This window comes from Dendrobium catenatum, unplaced genomic scaffold (assembly GCF_001605985.2).
Source record: "Dendrobium catenatum unplaced genomic scaffold, ASM160598v2 fragScaff_scaffold_459, whole genome shotgun sequence".
NCBI lineage: Eukaryota > Viridiplantae > Streptophyta > Magnoliopsida > Asparagales > Orchidaceae > Dendrobium > Dendrobium catenatum.
In genome coordinates, this window is record NW_021318921.1 from 141204 (window position 1) to 155458 (window position 14255).

Genomic DNA, 14255 nt, shown 5'->3' on the forward strand with positions numbered 1-14255 from the left:
AATAACAAAAAACATGAGATGCCGCCACTTTGTGATCGGTTACAGAGGTAGCGAGAGGGAGAGATGGCCGAGGTGGAGGCGAAGGACGTGATCCCTGAATCAGTTCTGAAGAAGCGGAAGAGAGAGGATCAGTGGGCTCTAGAGAAAAAGGAGAAGCTTGAAGAGAAGCGCAAGAAGAACCGCGAGAACTGCAAGTTAATTTTCAAGAGGGCAGAGCAGTATGCGAAGGAGTACGAGAATCAGGAAAAGGAGCTAATTAAACTTAAGCGCGAGGCTAGGTTGAAGGGAGGGTTCTATGTGTGTCCCGAAGCCAAGCTTCTTTTTATCATCAGAATCCGCGGTATTAATGCTATGCACCCGAAGACTAATAAGATTTTGCAGCTTTTGCGTCTGAGACAGATCTTCAATGGCATGTTCCTGAAGGTGAACAAGGCCACCATAAACATGCTTCGGAGGGTGGAGCCTTCTGTTACATATGGCTATCCTAATCTCAAAAGTGTGAGAGAATTGATTTACAATAGAGGCTATGGGAAATTGCAGAAGCAAAGAATTCCATTAACCAACAATTCCATCATTGAGCAGGGTCTTGGGAAGCATAAGATAATCTGCATTGAGGACCTCATCCATGAAATTTTCTCTGTGGGTCCTCACTTCAAAGAGGCCAACAACTTCTTGTGGCCGTTCAAGCTGAAAGCACCACTTGGAGGCCTTAAAAAGAAGAGGAATCATTATGTGGAAGGTGGAGATGCTGGCAATAGGGAGAATTATATCAATGAGCTGATTTTAAGGATGAATTAAGTCTTAGTGTTTCTGTGTTAACCAGTCTTTGGTGTTTGAAAAGAGACATGAAATTGTGTTGCAGTTTTGGCACTTTAAATTGTTTTAAGTTTAATTAGCTCTACTTGCTTAATTCTTGACTATTACATTTGAATTGAATTTCGTTAAGTCAATCCAATCTCAATTACACGTTTTGAGTATTAAAAAAAAAAAAACATGAGATTTTGGATTAATATTTATATAGACAAATGGAAAGAATAGTGAAATATCATGTCTATTATGTAAATGTATGCATAGAAAATTTCTTATTATTTATGATGACAAGACTTATTTATACAAAAAAGGATTTGTGGCGTACTATAACGAATGCCATGATTTTCACTACAGGAAAATCAGGAATTACCGGCGGCTTTTTTCCTGCGGTTCCTATTATATTTCCAGCGATTTCATAAAATACCGGTGGTTTTCCGGCGGTTAGTAAACCGCCGGTATAAACCACATAGGAAACGATTTCTGGCGGCATAAACGGCCGGTTAATTCCGGCGATCATAGCACCGGTGATCGCCGGTTAATCACCGGCAGCTTATCGGCAGTCAAAAACGTCGGTTTTACTGGTGGCCTAACCGCTGGTTGACCGCCGGCAACCGCCGATATTTACCGACAGTTATATTAAACTTCCGGCGGCTATCATAAGCCGCTAATTCCTATGGTGGTTTATTAAAAATCGCCGAATAAACCGCCAGTTAATATTGGTGGTCTAACTGCTGGCAATGCCTGAATTTCCTATAGTGTTTGATGAAACTATACATATCCGTCAATCAGTGGTTCTAGCAGAATATCATATTGGGTCATATTTAGCTTTAAGGATGGATGCGACGCGCCTAAAATTACAAAATAAAAGAATTTGATTTGAAGGCATGAATTCAATTGAGCAGCCAAATTCAAAACCAATCAATAAGATGCATACCAACCATTAGTGGCTAGTGTTAAGACTGAAGTTATCAACTAATTCCAAACTTCTAATTATTAAACTTGAGTTTGATGTAATTAATAAACATCATGTTGATATCTATCTGTAAGTAAACCAATTTTACCTGAAGAAAACAAAATACCAACAAATACATATCAAACCAAAAAGATGATGATGTCTCTTGATCTTGATTATGAAAAATGCATATATGGAAGAATTATTGTGTTTTATTTTATAAAGAGTATAATGATCTATTGAAGTGTTTGATATGTAGATAATAATGATATATACCTAAGAAAGATGCTATAGAAGACTTTTATCGGATGTTCCATAAAAAGTGTTGTGTTATCTCCCACTGACACTTAGACCTCAAAGGCTTTAATTGTCTAGAAAAACTATAGATGATATGACATGAAATAATAAAAAATCACTTGTTGGATGAAGAGTTCGGGGGCTCATTTTAATGAATGTGCAGCTTAGAAATATTTTGATCATATACATTCAATTGTTTTTGGATAACTAGATAATGTGCAAATATGTGAATTGAACAAGCATACGCCACAACAACAACAACAAGATAAAGCCTTTAGCCAATACATGGAGTCGACTACATGAATCCTTTTTCTTCGTTGTCTCATTTAAATCTAATAAAAAAGATAATTTCTAATATTTTCTAACCAAGTCTTTTTAGATCTACCTCTATCATTTTTAACGTAGGTCAAATCTAATACATCTACTCTCCTAAGCAGGTCATTAGAAGGCCGACGTTTTATGTGACCAAACGATCGAAGGCGACAATACTCTCTAATCTTATCTGCCCTAGAGCTATTATAAATTCTTCACGTATATACTCATTTCGCATTCTCACTACAAGAAAGTCATCAATTACCGGCGGCTTACCAGCGGACAAATTTCCGGCAGCTTTCCGACAGCCTAATTTTTCAAAAAAATAACCAGCGGTTTTCTGGCGGCTTTGTTTCCGACGGCTTACCGGCGAAGTTTCCGACGGCTTTTCCTAATATAATTTATAATTTTGATTAAGTTTTCTGGCGACTTTAATTAAATAATAATTCTTAGTTAATTTAAATTAATTAGGGCGGGAGCTCGGGCGGGCAACCGAGTAGGGCAGGGGTGGTTAGGCAGCGGTCAGATTTTTTTAATTACTTTTTGATATTTTCCGGCGGCTTTTTTCTGTCAAAAAACTGCCAAAAATTTTTTCCACCGGAAAATACCGCTGCAATTTTTTTTCCTAAGCGTGTTTTACCGGCAGCAAATTTGCCGTCGAAAAGCCGTCGAAATTTACAAAACCGCAGGAAATTTATCATTTTCCGCCGGAAAATGCCGCCCGTAAACGTTGATTTTCATGTATTGTCTGTCTGTCTATAAGGCTGAAGCCACTCATCAATCTGAGCATCCTCATCTTTGCAACACTTAATTTTATACTTCTCTTTTAAAGGCCAATGTTCTGCACAATAAGACATTGCAAGTCTCACCACCATCTTATAGAATTTTCCCTTAAGCTTGAGGGGCTCTTTCCTTTCCCAAAATAGGCTAGATGTTTTCTTCCACTTCAACCATCCAACTTTAATTCTACTAATAATATCACCATCTATTTTACCATCACTTTGAAAATAGACTCGAGATAACTAAAAAAAAAAAAAAGACTTGAGATTTCTAAAATATGTACTTTTATCAATGATGCATGTGATCGTCCAAAGTTACGATCCCCCACTAGATCTATTACTATTAAAATTACACTCTATGTAGTCAATTTTAGTTCTACTCAAACGAAAACCTCTAGAGTCTAGACTTTATGGTTGATTTCAATAATTTAAGTTTATTTTTAGCACCCTCTCTAGTCTTATCAACAACAAGAAGCATACACCAAGGTAAATCCTGTTGCAAATATCCATTAAGAACATCCCTGACTAAAGCCAAAAACATCAATGTACTTTTAAGGCCATTGATTGATGACTTAAAGAGTTTGCAGGGATCGCATTATCACCTTTGACACGTCAAAGAAACACATCTTTTTCAATGATAATAGCTATTATTAGATCACTAGTGCTTTTTTAACATTTATAATATTATTTGGACGTTGCACATATGGTAGGTTAGCATATCCATATTATATGGAGCACCTAAAATAATTTTGATTAGAGTAATATGGATAACACTCTTAATTTGATTATCATCACATATTCTTATACCTTTGAAATTATACATTTATATTGCAATCAAGAAAAAAATTAAATAGAATATTTATTAATAAATAAAGTAACATTACAAAAGGATGTCACAAAAAGCCAACAAAAAAGCGAAATACGTAAAATGAAAAAAAAAATTATGAAAGAGAGTTAATAAACAAGAGTGTCATCCTTATATCGGATAAATTTAAATATGTAATATGTGATTCAGGATTATATATAAACTAATAAACTGATACGAGGCCCAATAATACTAAGATATGTAAGTATGACTAGCGTAGAGTTGAAAGCTCTTGCAAGTAGCAACTGAATTATGACTCTAGCAACTGATGAATTAAGATTAGGAGCAGCAAAAACCTCTTGGATATTTTTAATCTCTAGTTAAATATTTATGGAGTGAGCATCTGTGATAGAGGTGATTGATGTGTTCTATATTTGTAGGATTAGCGGAAAAGAAGAGGGAGGAGGGAGAAGAACTTTTAGTGGAAATTCCTCAGAAAAGAAATATCAGATTCAACAAATGATATCCCATTATTAAAGATATTTATCTATGGTGAAGATATTTATATTAGGCTATCTAATTTAGGGAAGGACAATAATTAGATTAAAAAAATATTATTTAGGAATTGCCATATTAGCAAACTGATATGATACAACAACACAAATTAATTTGGTACATATCATGATAAATATCATTAAAAATATTTTCAACATTATGATAGATTTTTGTAATAAATCAAAAGATATAATCAATACTAAATGAGACTTTAAAAAATATTATATTTGTTACTCTATATAATTAATTAGTAAAGGCATGAAAAATATCTGGTCATCATATGCTTTGATAAAAGAACAATAATAAGACTTATTTATGGATGACAACATTAAATTTTCTACATGGCTATGCATTAAATTTAAGAGGATTTATAAAGTGGAGGATTTTATTTTATTATTTATTTTCTAGATTGCTATTCATCTAAGCAAACTTGGGTACTGAGAAATGATGATGGCAATGAATGCATGTTGACATATTATTTTAATTTTTAAAAATCATGTAAGCCTTTGCATGCATCATAATGGTCGATCACGTCAAATATTTGATAGAAGAAAAATAAAAAAGTCATAAAAGTTTTTGTGATTCTTAAGTATGATGAGGCCACACAATTCTTATATATATGCACACAGACTGTAAGTATCTTCAATAGATTTGAATGTGATTCAAAGGATTATGAGGCTTGATATAAGCCAAGATCGAAAAATAAATAATGAATACAAATCTCATGCACATGAATATAAGAGTTGAAAGGTGACAATGAACACGGTGTCTGCATTAAGATGTAGCTCTTATACTATATTTAGGTGCGATCACTACAGTGTGTTGAAAGAAATAGAATCTAGCAACACTGCTAGCGGCAATTAATTTCAGATGACTATATATATGTTTATTTATAATCTAAAATATTACTACACTTCGGTATTACGTCTCATTAAACAAATTTATTTATTCTATAAAATTATTAATCCATTATAATCTTCTACCCCATTTTCTTTTATTAATAAAACTTTATCATTTATTATACTTGTGCGCTAATATTTAAGCATTTTTTGGGGGAAATCAAATTATAAATGTGACTCCTAGAGGCATGTGATAGCCTAAATTTCCCTGGGATGAGCATAGAATGTGATTTATTACAATGGCCTAAAAGTTGTTCAATGTGGGTCATGTGATAGCCCAAATTTATAACTATCGAAATATTATCCTCTTTGGCCTAAGGGCCTCACTATTTTGTCTTGTTGGCGTAACTTCCCATGTCACCCACCACATGAATTCTTCGGGATGAGCACGCTTAACTACGGAGTTTCTTTAATAAAATTTCAACTATTACACCGCAGTTCAATGTTTAAGAGTTTAGTTTCTTTTTACTTAAGAGATTATAATCTAAAACATTACAACACTTTGGCATTATTTCTCATTAAACAAATTTATTTATTCTATAAATTAAATTATTAATACATTATAATCTTCTACCTCATTTTCTTTTATTAATAGAATTTTATCATTTATGATACTCATGTGCTAATATTTAATCATTTTTTGGAGAAAAACAAAATTATAAATGTGACTCCTAGAGGACATGTACATGCATAGAATTATTTTATTACAATGGCCTAAAAGTCGTTCAATGTGGGTCATGCAGTAACCCAAATTTATAACTATCGAGATATTATCCGCTTTAGCTTAAAAGTCTTATAGTTTTGTCATGTTGGTGTAACTTCTCAGGAGGTCACCTATTACAGGGTTTCTCCAGGATTAGCAAGCTTAATTACATATTTTTTTAATGAATATTCAAATATTACACTAAAAAGTGCCTCAATAATTAAGAGTTTAATTTTTTTTATTTAAGGGAGTATACAATCTCCCCCCTCCCAAAAAAAAAAAAAAATTATCATCCAAATCGTATTCTTATTTCAGAATCGTCCACCAAGTAGATAAATATTCTAGAGGTGGCCCCTACAAGTTTAAGTGGTGACTCCAGCCACATAGCATTTAGTTCCATACAGGGTTCAAGAGATGACTCTCTTAGCATTGCACTTTATTTCGTATGACACTTAGTTCCCATCTTCCGAATGGTGTATTGATATGATACCATTTATAACAGTACAAACTCTTAACTATCAAGATATTGTCCGCTTTGACCTAAGGACTATCTAGATATTGTCTGCTTTGACCTAAATGCCTCACGATTTTGTCCAATTTGTGTAACTTGTCAGGAGGTCACCCATCCCGAGATTACTCTGGGATGAGTACACTGATTTGTGGAGTTTATTTAATGAATTTCCTACTATTATACCAAAACGCGACTCGGTATTTTAGAGTTTAGATTTTTTTTTTTTTTTACTTGAGGAGTTTCGCGGGTCAGATGTTGATTAAAGAGTTTTTGTTTATTTAAATTATATTACCAATCTAAATTATTATATATTTAATAAAATAAAAACCACCACTCAGGTAGTCAAAAGTCTAAAATGACATTGGATAGAGCTATAGATGCCTTTGAGGCTTTGAGAGACATTTAACATGATGAGAGGGAGATGTAATGGAAGTATATACTTTTGGTGGAATATCTATCTTATTTCTTTAAGTGTTACCATTTTTTTTTTAAGTTTGAAATATTTTATTATTTATAAGTTTTGCATCATTATAGCCTACTGACTAGCACCATGGTACTATTCTTTAATTTGCATAAAACATATCCCTCTAGTTTGAAGTTAGGTGTGCAAAGTTACAAAAAAATTGGTGTCTACTCTGAGGACATCTTAGCTTGGTGAATAGTCATCTCCAATGAATATTTAGATTTTGTGATTACAAATGATTAACAATTGAAACAGAGGTACTTGAAAAGGTCGATGATCATGAGCGCACATCCATACTGCCTTATGGAGAAGGTACGTGGGTGGATTGGCAAAACACTATGATGGATTTATATCTTTTAATGCTAACGATGATTGCATTTTAACTGGATTTAAGTATAAATTATAATAATAATAAATTCAATTCATTATTATAATGTGCCTACTTTTTTTTATAATATGGCCTGCAACATCCGGGGAGAGAGAGAGAGAGAGAGAGAGAGAGAGAGAGAGAGAGAGAGTACATACACAAGTAGAAATATCTAGAAGGACACATAAGAATAATGATATGAATGAGTTTATTGATTCACATTCATGTATGCATTTAAATAATGCATCTTAACATTAGCAATATGACATTCATTAAAACATGTATAATATATAAATTCATACATTTAAGTTTTATTAACACTGTGTTTGTTATTAATAATATGAACAAATTTTTTTCACTGCATTGTATTTGTTATTGATAATTTATATAGTTTGTTATTACTGACATCAAGTGTTATTGGATTTAGGATTGTGATAAATCTTAATTTCTGGTATAAATTTTAAAATTTTTATTTTTTGCTTGTTTTTGTTTTTGTTTTTGCTGATTTTCAATAAATTTGTATAAGTTTACATATTCAACATAAATTTATGATTGATTTATAACAAAAATGATCAATTTTACCTATCTCTCACAGTCATCGACTCATAAGCCCTACCTGCTCTGCCTCCTCAATTGCAAAGTCTCTCGCTCAACCTACGACAAAAAATTACATCCTCTCTTCAGTACAATCCCGAAGACACTTCTTAACTCCTCACTCGTCCCATCTCTCTAAAAGACTCTTCAATCTCTCTCCCAACTCTCTCGCTCTCCCCCTTACCCTATAAAATTTCTTTTATGTTCCATCGTGACAAATCTCGACCTTCTAGGAAACCTCTGACCTAGTACCTACGTCCTCCATAAAGTAAACCAGACCGATCAATGTTTCAGCAAGGAAAGAGAGACGAAGTGAATCATTACATTTCTCAAATTTAAAACTCTCCTTGCGTCGCGACAAAAAATCTAATAACGATCCCTTCTCTCTCGGCTCATCTCTTACACCACGTCTCAGTTATCATTCAATACCTCAAAAAGAAAGAAGCTGAAATACTATACATACGTCGCTCTCAATCACCGATCCACGAGGCTCGCCTCAACGCTCTCGGTTCTGTATGTGACATCGGTGGTCTCGCAACGAGTGAGCCGTAATCTCTCCGGACATTATATTGACGATTGGTGTACCAGACAAGGAGAAGAAGATTACCGAAGGAGCTCTTGCATGTTGCTCCGCCTCTCATTTCTCCTCTACTTCTCTTTCGTATCATCTTTTTCTCCCTCTTCTCTATCCCCATCAGTTAGACGACTTAAAAAATTTAATACTGCGGTCAGGGCCCACGCGTAGAACTATCAATAAAGGCGCCAACGTGCTTGAACGATCACCCTCTCGAAGAGGACTCATCTACGCTACATACTACATGAAATAAAGCAAACAGAAAAAATAGCGACACGAAAAAGAAGGAATGAAAAGAAGAAAAAGTGATGGAAGTGCCGAGATGACTGCTCACGCCGAGACCCGGTCCCGAAAGCCACGCGTGTGTGTAGAACATGTGTAGCCTTCTTCATTTGATTAACAAAAAAAAAAAAACCCAATGCTCCATACCAGGAATCAAAGGGCGAAGAAATCAAAAAAAAAAAAAAGATCGGTCACTCTTATACAATGCAACCGGACGAGCCAAAGCAGAACCAATACAAATTGCACACCTGGCCAACTCGAGACACACGTCTCCAGAACCCTACGTCAGTGCCCGCTCAAAACATCAGCCAGGTCCGTCGACAGCATGGGTGACAGAGCCGGGCGCCGAGGTAAGAGAAAGCACAAAGGGGAAAGAACAAAAGCAACGGACAAGAAGGGGGAATGACACGCCAGCGGACACCCCAGCACCAGAAACAAGAGAAACGCACACAAAGAAACCAAACAAATCCAGAACCCCGGAAGAACGCTCGCACAGTAAAACGTTACCGCAGAAGGCTCCAAAACAAAAAAGCAGCGAAAGTATGTAACAAGAGCAAGTGACGAGGCGCGGTGAACGGCGTCAGGGAGGGAAATCAAAAGGCAAGGCCGAAAACAAAGAAGCGGAGAACTTAGGGGCTGAAGCGATGCGAACAAGTGTGCAGCAGCCAGAGAAAGAACAAACAAGCACAAAAGTGGCAACGAAGGAGCAAAGCCCCGGACACATGCCTTTAAGGGGAATGAAGAGGAAAATGGGCTGGTGCATGGCAAGCCCACGCATGAAGGAGATGATGTACTAAGGGGAGCGCAAGCAGAGAGGAAGACCGGAGAGTCAGGGGTAGAGCACCACTGGCAGTACACGCCCGAGAAGGTGGAGCGTAGAAAATAAGGAAATCGAAACGCACCCGAGGCACCCTCAACGAGGAAAACCCCTCACACGAAACCGAACTAACTGCACGCAAAGCAGCCAGGAGAAAGATAAAAGCAAGGCGAGTCAAACGGCAAAAGCAGGAAAAGAAAAAAAGAGGAAAGGAAAAAAAGGGCACGGCGTACAACAAGGATAAAAAAGAGAAAAGAGAGAAAGAAACGCGCAAGAGGGAGAAAACGCGAAAACCACCAAAAACCACAAAAACATCCACACGGCCAGAAAGAGAAGAGGCGGATAACAGCCAAACGATATATCTAATAACAACAGACGAGCAGAAGAGGCGATAGCAAGAGCGCACCCGCAAACGCCGGTGGGCCCACCAGAGAAGAAAAGCGAACATCAAGGAAAAAGAGAAAAGGCAGAGGAACGCCACCAATTACGGGAGGTGGTGGAGGCTGTAGAGAGGAAAACCGGAAAAGTCAGTATGCTCCAAAGAAGAGAGGCAAATAGTGAATGAACCAGGAGGGTAAGACAAAAGTCCTGGAGAGTCGATGAAATAAAAAGAAAAGGCAACAGAATCAGCCCGAAAAGAGGGGTAGCAAAAACAACGGCGGGAAAATAATCAAAAAAACAAAACCAAAAGTTGTACAAACAAAACAAGAAGGCTAGTGTTGCGCAAAGTTTGCCCCAAGAACCAATTCTAGGGGCTAAGAGGGAAGAACAAAAAAACAGGAGAGGATAAGTTTAAGTATTACACCAAGGTAAGAATTAGGAAAATCGGCTCAGATGTAAGATGCCAGAGAAAAGATAAAGGGTGTAGACAACTAGAACAAAATAGTGGAGACTACAGTACCGTAAGGCATGAGTCCACACCAGAACAGATAGACATACTCCGAGAGCCCGGCTATAAAGCCCCCGTGGCGCCCGACCGAAACCCCCCTAGACCGCACGCAGCAATCCCTGTCAAATACGGCGTCCCCGGCAATCGGTGGACGCCGTTCATTCTACCCTGCTAATCCGCTAAGTCGAAAACTTTCGGTTTACGCGCCTAACAGCTGTTGACCGGTGACCGCGTTGCACCATTACCGAAATTTATATGTAAATCCCTGCGATTAGAAGTAAGCCTTGCTATTCCCTGGTTTTATAAAATCCCAACCCAGTAATACGCTGTCTAACGATCTCATTAGTAATGCTACTAACTCATGTGTAACATCTATACAATCCCTTAATTGCTCTAGTTCGAGAAGTGAAATCATATTGGTCATATTTAGCTTTAATATGGGATCCCTCTCCTAACATTAACAAAATAAAGAATTTTATTGTGACATATATTCCAATTTTGAGCGCCAAATTCAAACATCATCCTCTCTCATAATACTCAACCATTACTGTCGTCTTTAACGAATTTCAATCAATGCCAACTTTCAGCATTAACACGGATTAAAGATACATATAGATCCACTGTAAGTAAAACCAATTTGCACCGAAAATGACAACGACAAAGACTATCAAACAAAGAATTTTTGTAAACATCTATAAAGGTTTATAAAGTATAATATAGTTTGATATTAGAAAAATAAATACTAAAACTAGAACTTTTATCGTTCCAGGTGTACTCATTACATGACCTCCAAAGTATATTAACTTATATAAAATAAACAAACATTGTATGAACATTTCCATCGTATGAAGCCCCTAAATGTAGTAACTAGAATACTATAACACATACCATCAACACAGTAATCCAGCAATACATAGTCTACATGAATCTCTTTCGCTCCTATTAATCATAAAAATATTTCAAAATTTTCCTAACCAGTCTTTTATCTATCCCCTATATCCTAACGTCAAATACATTCCCTACATCATTAAACCCTTTAAACCAGCAAACATCTCTAATTTCCTAGCTCTCATGCATTACATCTACACACACTCAATTATACAATCCTTCTGCTGCCATTTTAAAAAATACAACCAGCTTTTCTCGCTGCTCTTTCCCAGCTTCCTTCTAATAAATTGATAATTTTCTCACCTAATATAAACTAATACAAATTATGATATAATATTTTAAAAATATTATAAAACTACTAATATATAATTTTAAAAATATTTTAATTTACATTAAATTATTTTATTTTTAAAATGATATGCTAATTTAAATTAAACAAATAAAAGCGATCAACATCCCTCACACTAAATGTCCCGGATATACTTAGCAAAACGGACCGGGTTCCGAATCCCAAGTAACATCACCCGACACCGGGAGACTCCAATTAGTCGTAGCGTTCGACGGAGCAGCCAGTACCGGTAGGTTTTTTTCTTTTAAACTTATATTTAAATTTTCGGAAGCCTTTTTTCCAGAAAATTTGCCTTGCCGGACATCCCGATGTCGCAAATTTTTTCACGTTCACCCGCAGCCAAATGTAGCCTCCGAAAGCACCCGAAAATTTACAAACCTCCGGAAAATATCATTTTATGTCCGCGTAAACGTGATTTTCCTACATGATTTTCTATAAGCTGAGCCACTCATTTCCCACCGAGCATCCTCATCTTGCAAACACTAATTTAATGCTTCTCTTTAATGCCAATGTCTAGACACAATGAAGACATTTCAATCTCCCACCATCTTATAGATTTTCCCTTAAGCCGTTCAGGGCACTTTCCTGTCCACAAACAAGATAGATGTTTCCCCCCAACTTACACTGATCTCCACCTATTTACGCGGTCATCCATGCCCAACATCATAAATAGAGCCCCCTCTTCCTCTTGACAAGATGGACCCTGATGACCTCAAGAAAAAAAGAAGATCAGAGATCGTTATCGCTTCCCTAGCCTCCTCAACCACCGCTAGAGTTTCGCGTCTACCACTCAAGTTCCGACCACCACCAACGCCCTGTCTCCACCGAACCACCGCCTAACCCTTCGCTCCGTCGGACCACCCGCCTACTCCTGTGCTCCACTGGACCAGGCACCTCCTAACTCTCCTCCATCGACCACCACATGACGCCTTACTCCACCGACCACGCCTAAAGTCGTTGCTCCACCGGTACCACCCACCTACGTCCTGTCTCCACCGACCACCACCTACGTCCGTGCTCAACCGTTAACATCACTTGAGGCCCTCGCCCTTCGCACCTAACTCCTACGCTTCTCCAAATTCACCTAAAGCCTTGGGTTCTGTCAACATCACTAAGCCCGAAGTTCTCCTATCATATCTAAGGCCCCAGATCTGTCAGAAGACTCTAAGCCCGAATCCTGCCAGACATTACCCGTACACTCACTTCTACTATACATTGTATTGAACTGAATTTCGGCTCTCATGGCAAGCAGAGTCAACCCATTCAACCACTCAATTCTAGTAAACTTTTCAACTCGCCCCCTTCGATTTTTCCCCTTTTTAAAATTTTCTCACTAAAAAATCCTGTCCTGTGTTGAGCCGGACACATTTGCTGGCAACGCTTAAGACAGTATTTTCGAACTCACCCTGCTATTATGTCATGACGCGCAACCCACGGATGGATGTCAAGTAAGCAAATAAAGTCCAGAAAATTGGTAAAACTGCTTAGGAAGGCAAGGTAGCTGAAGGATATGTTTGAACGCTATTAAATGCTGTAAGGATAGTAAATCAAAAGTGAATTGAAGAGTGTCAGCCTTTTACATCGGTATAATAAAATCTTGAATTATGTGATGCAGGGTTAAAACTATAAAAACTAACATAGGCCCAAGAATAAAATAGTGTAAGTTAGGCTGAGCAGTGAGAGGAAAGCTTCTAGCAAGTAGCGAATCGAAGTAGACTGCTTAGCAAGAATAAGGTTATGAGGAAGGAAAAACTTGAATGTGAAAGCTCAGTAATGGAGGAGAGCACGGATTAGAGGTGGTGAGTGGGGCGATGATGTTAGGAGGAGCGAAAAGAAGAGTAGGGAGAACAACGGTAGGAATTCCTTCAGAAAAGAAACTATCAGATTTCAAAACAATCATCTAGAGCCCAGGCTCATTCTTTCTACTCATTGAAAGCAGTTCTTCTTCATGCCTCCATGGTGGAAAGGTTATTAGCATACGTCGCTCTCTCTATAAGTTTTATGGAAGTACAATAATGAGATGTCGAAAAAAAGTGGAGTGAATGCTCATAAGGTAGCAAACAGATACTACTACAACACAATATCATTAGCTATCAGTTTACGATGTCACCAAACAACACTAAAGGAATTTCTTGTTCTTCATCATCCTCTCTCAAAATATCTATACAATTATATCAACATTATACTAATTTTCCCATTCAAACAAGATATAATCAATTTACTAAAGAGACTAAAAAAAATATTTTATTGTAACCAATAATGAATTAGTAAAGCATGAAAAAATCCCGGTGGTCATATGTCTTTTGATTATATAAACATATTAAGATCTCTTCACTTGATCGATTGACAACATATTAAACTTTCTACTTAGGCTCATGCATAAATTTAAGAGTATCTTATCAAAGTGCA

The 14255-nt window shown here is 36.8% G+C and overlaps 2 protein-coding genes across 3 annotated transcripts in view; one reads left to right on the top strand and one right to left on the bottom strand.

Annotated features, from left to right (window-relative positions):
* LOC110112591 (truncated transcription factor CAULIFLOWER A) overlaps positions 1-14255 on the bottom strand; it is a 42835-nt gene that overhangs the window by 18258 nt on the left and 10322 nt on the right. The window lies entirely within an intron of this gene.
* Positions 16-977, top strand: LOC110112592 (60S ribosomal protein L7-2-like). The gene has a single exon (XM_020844872.2). The coding sequence runs from the start codon at positions 64-66 to the stop codon at positions 796-798; it is 735 nt and encodes a 244-aa protein (XP_020700531.1). The 5' UTR covers positions 16-63; the 3' UTR covers positions 799-977.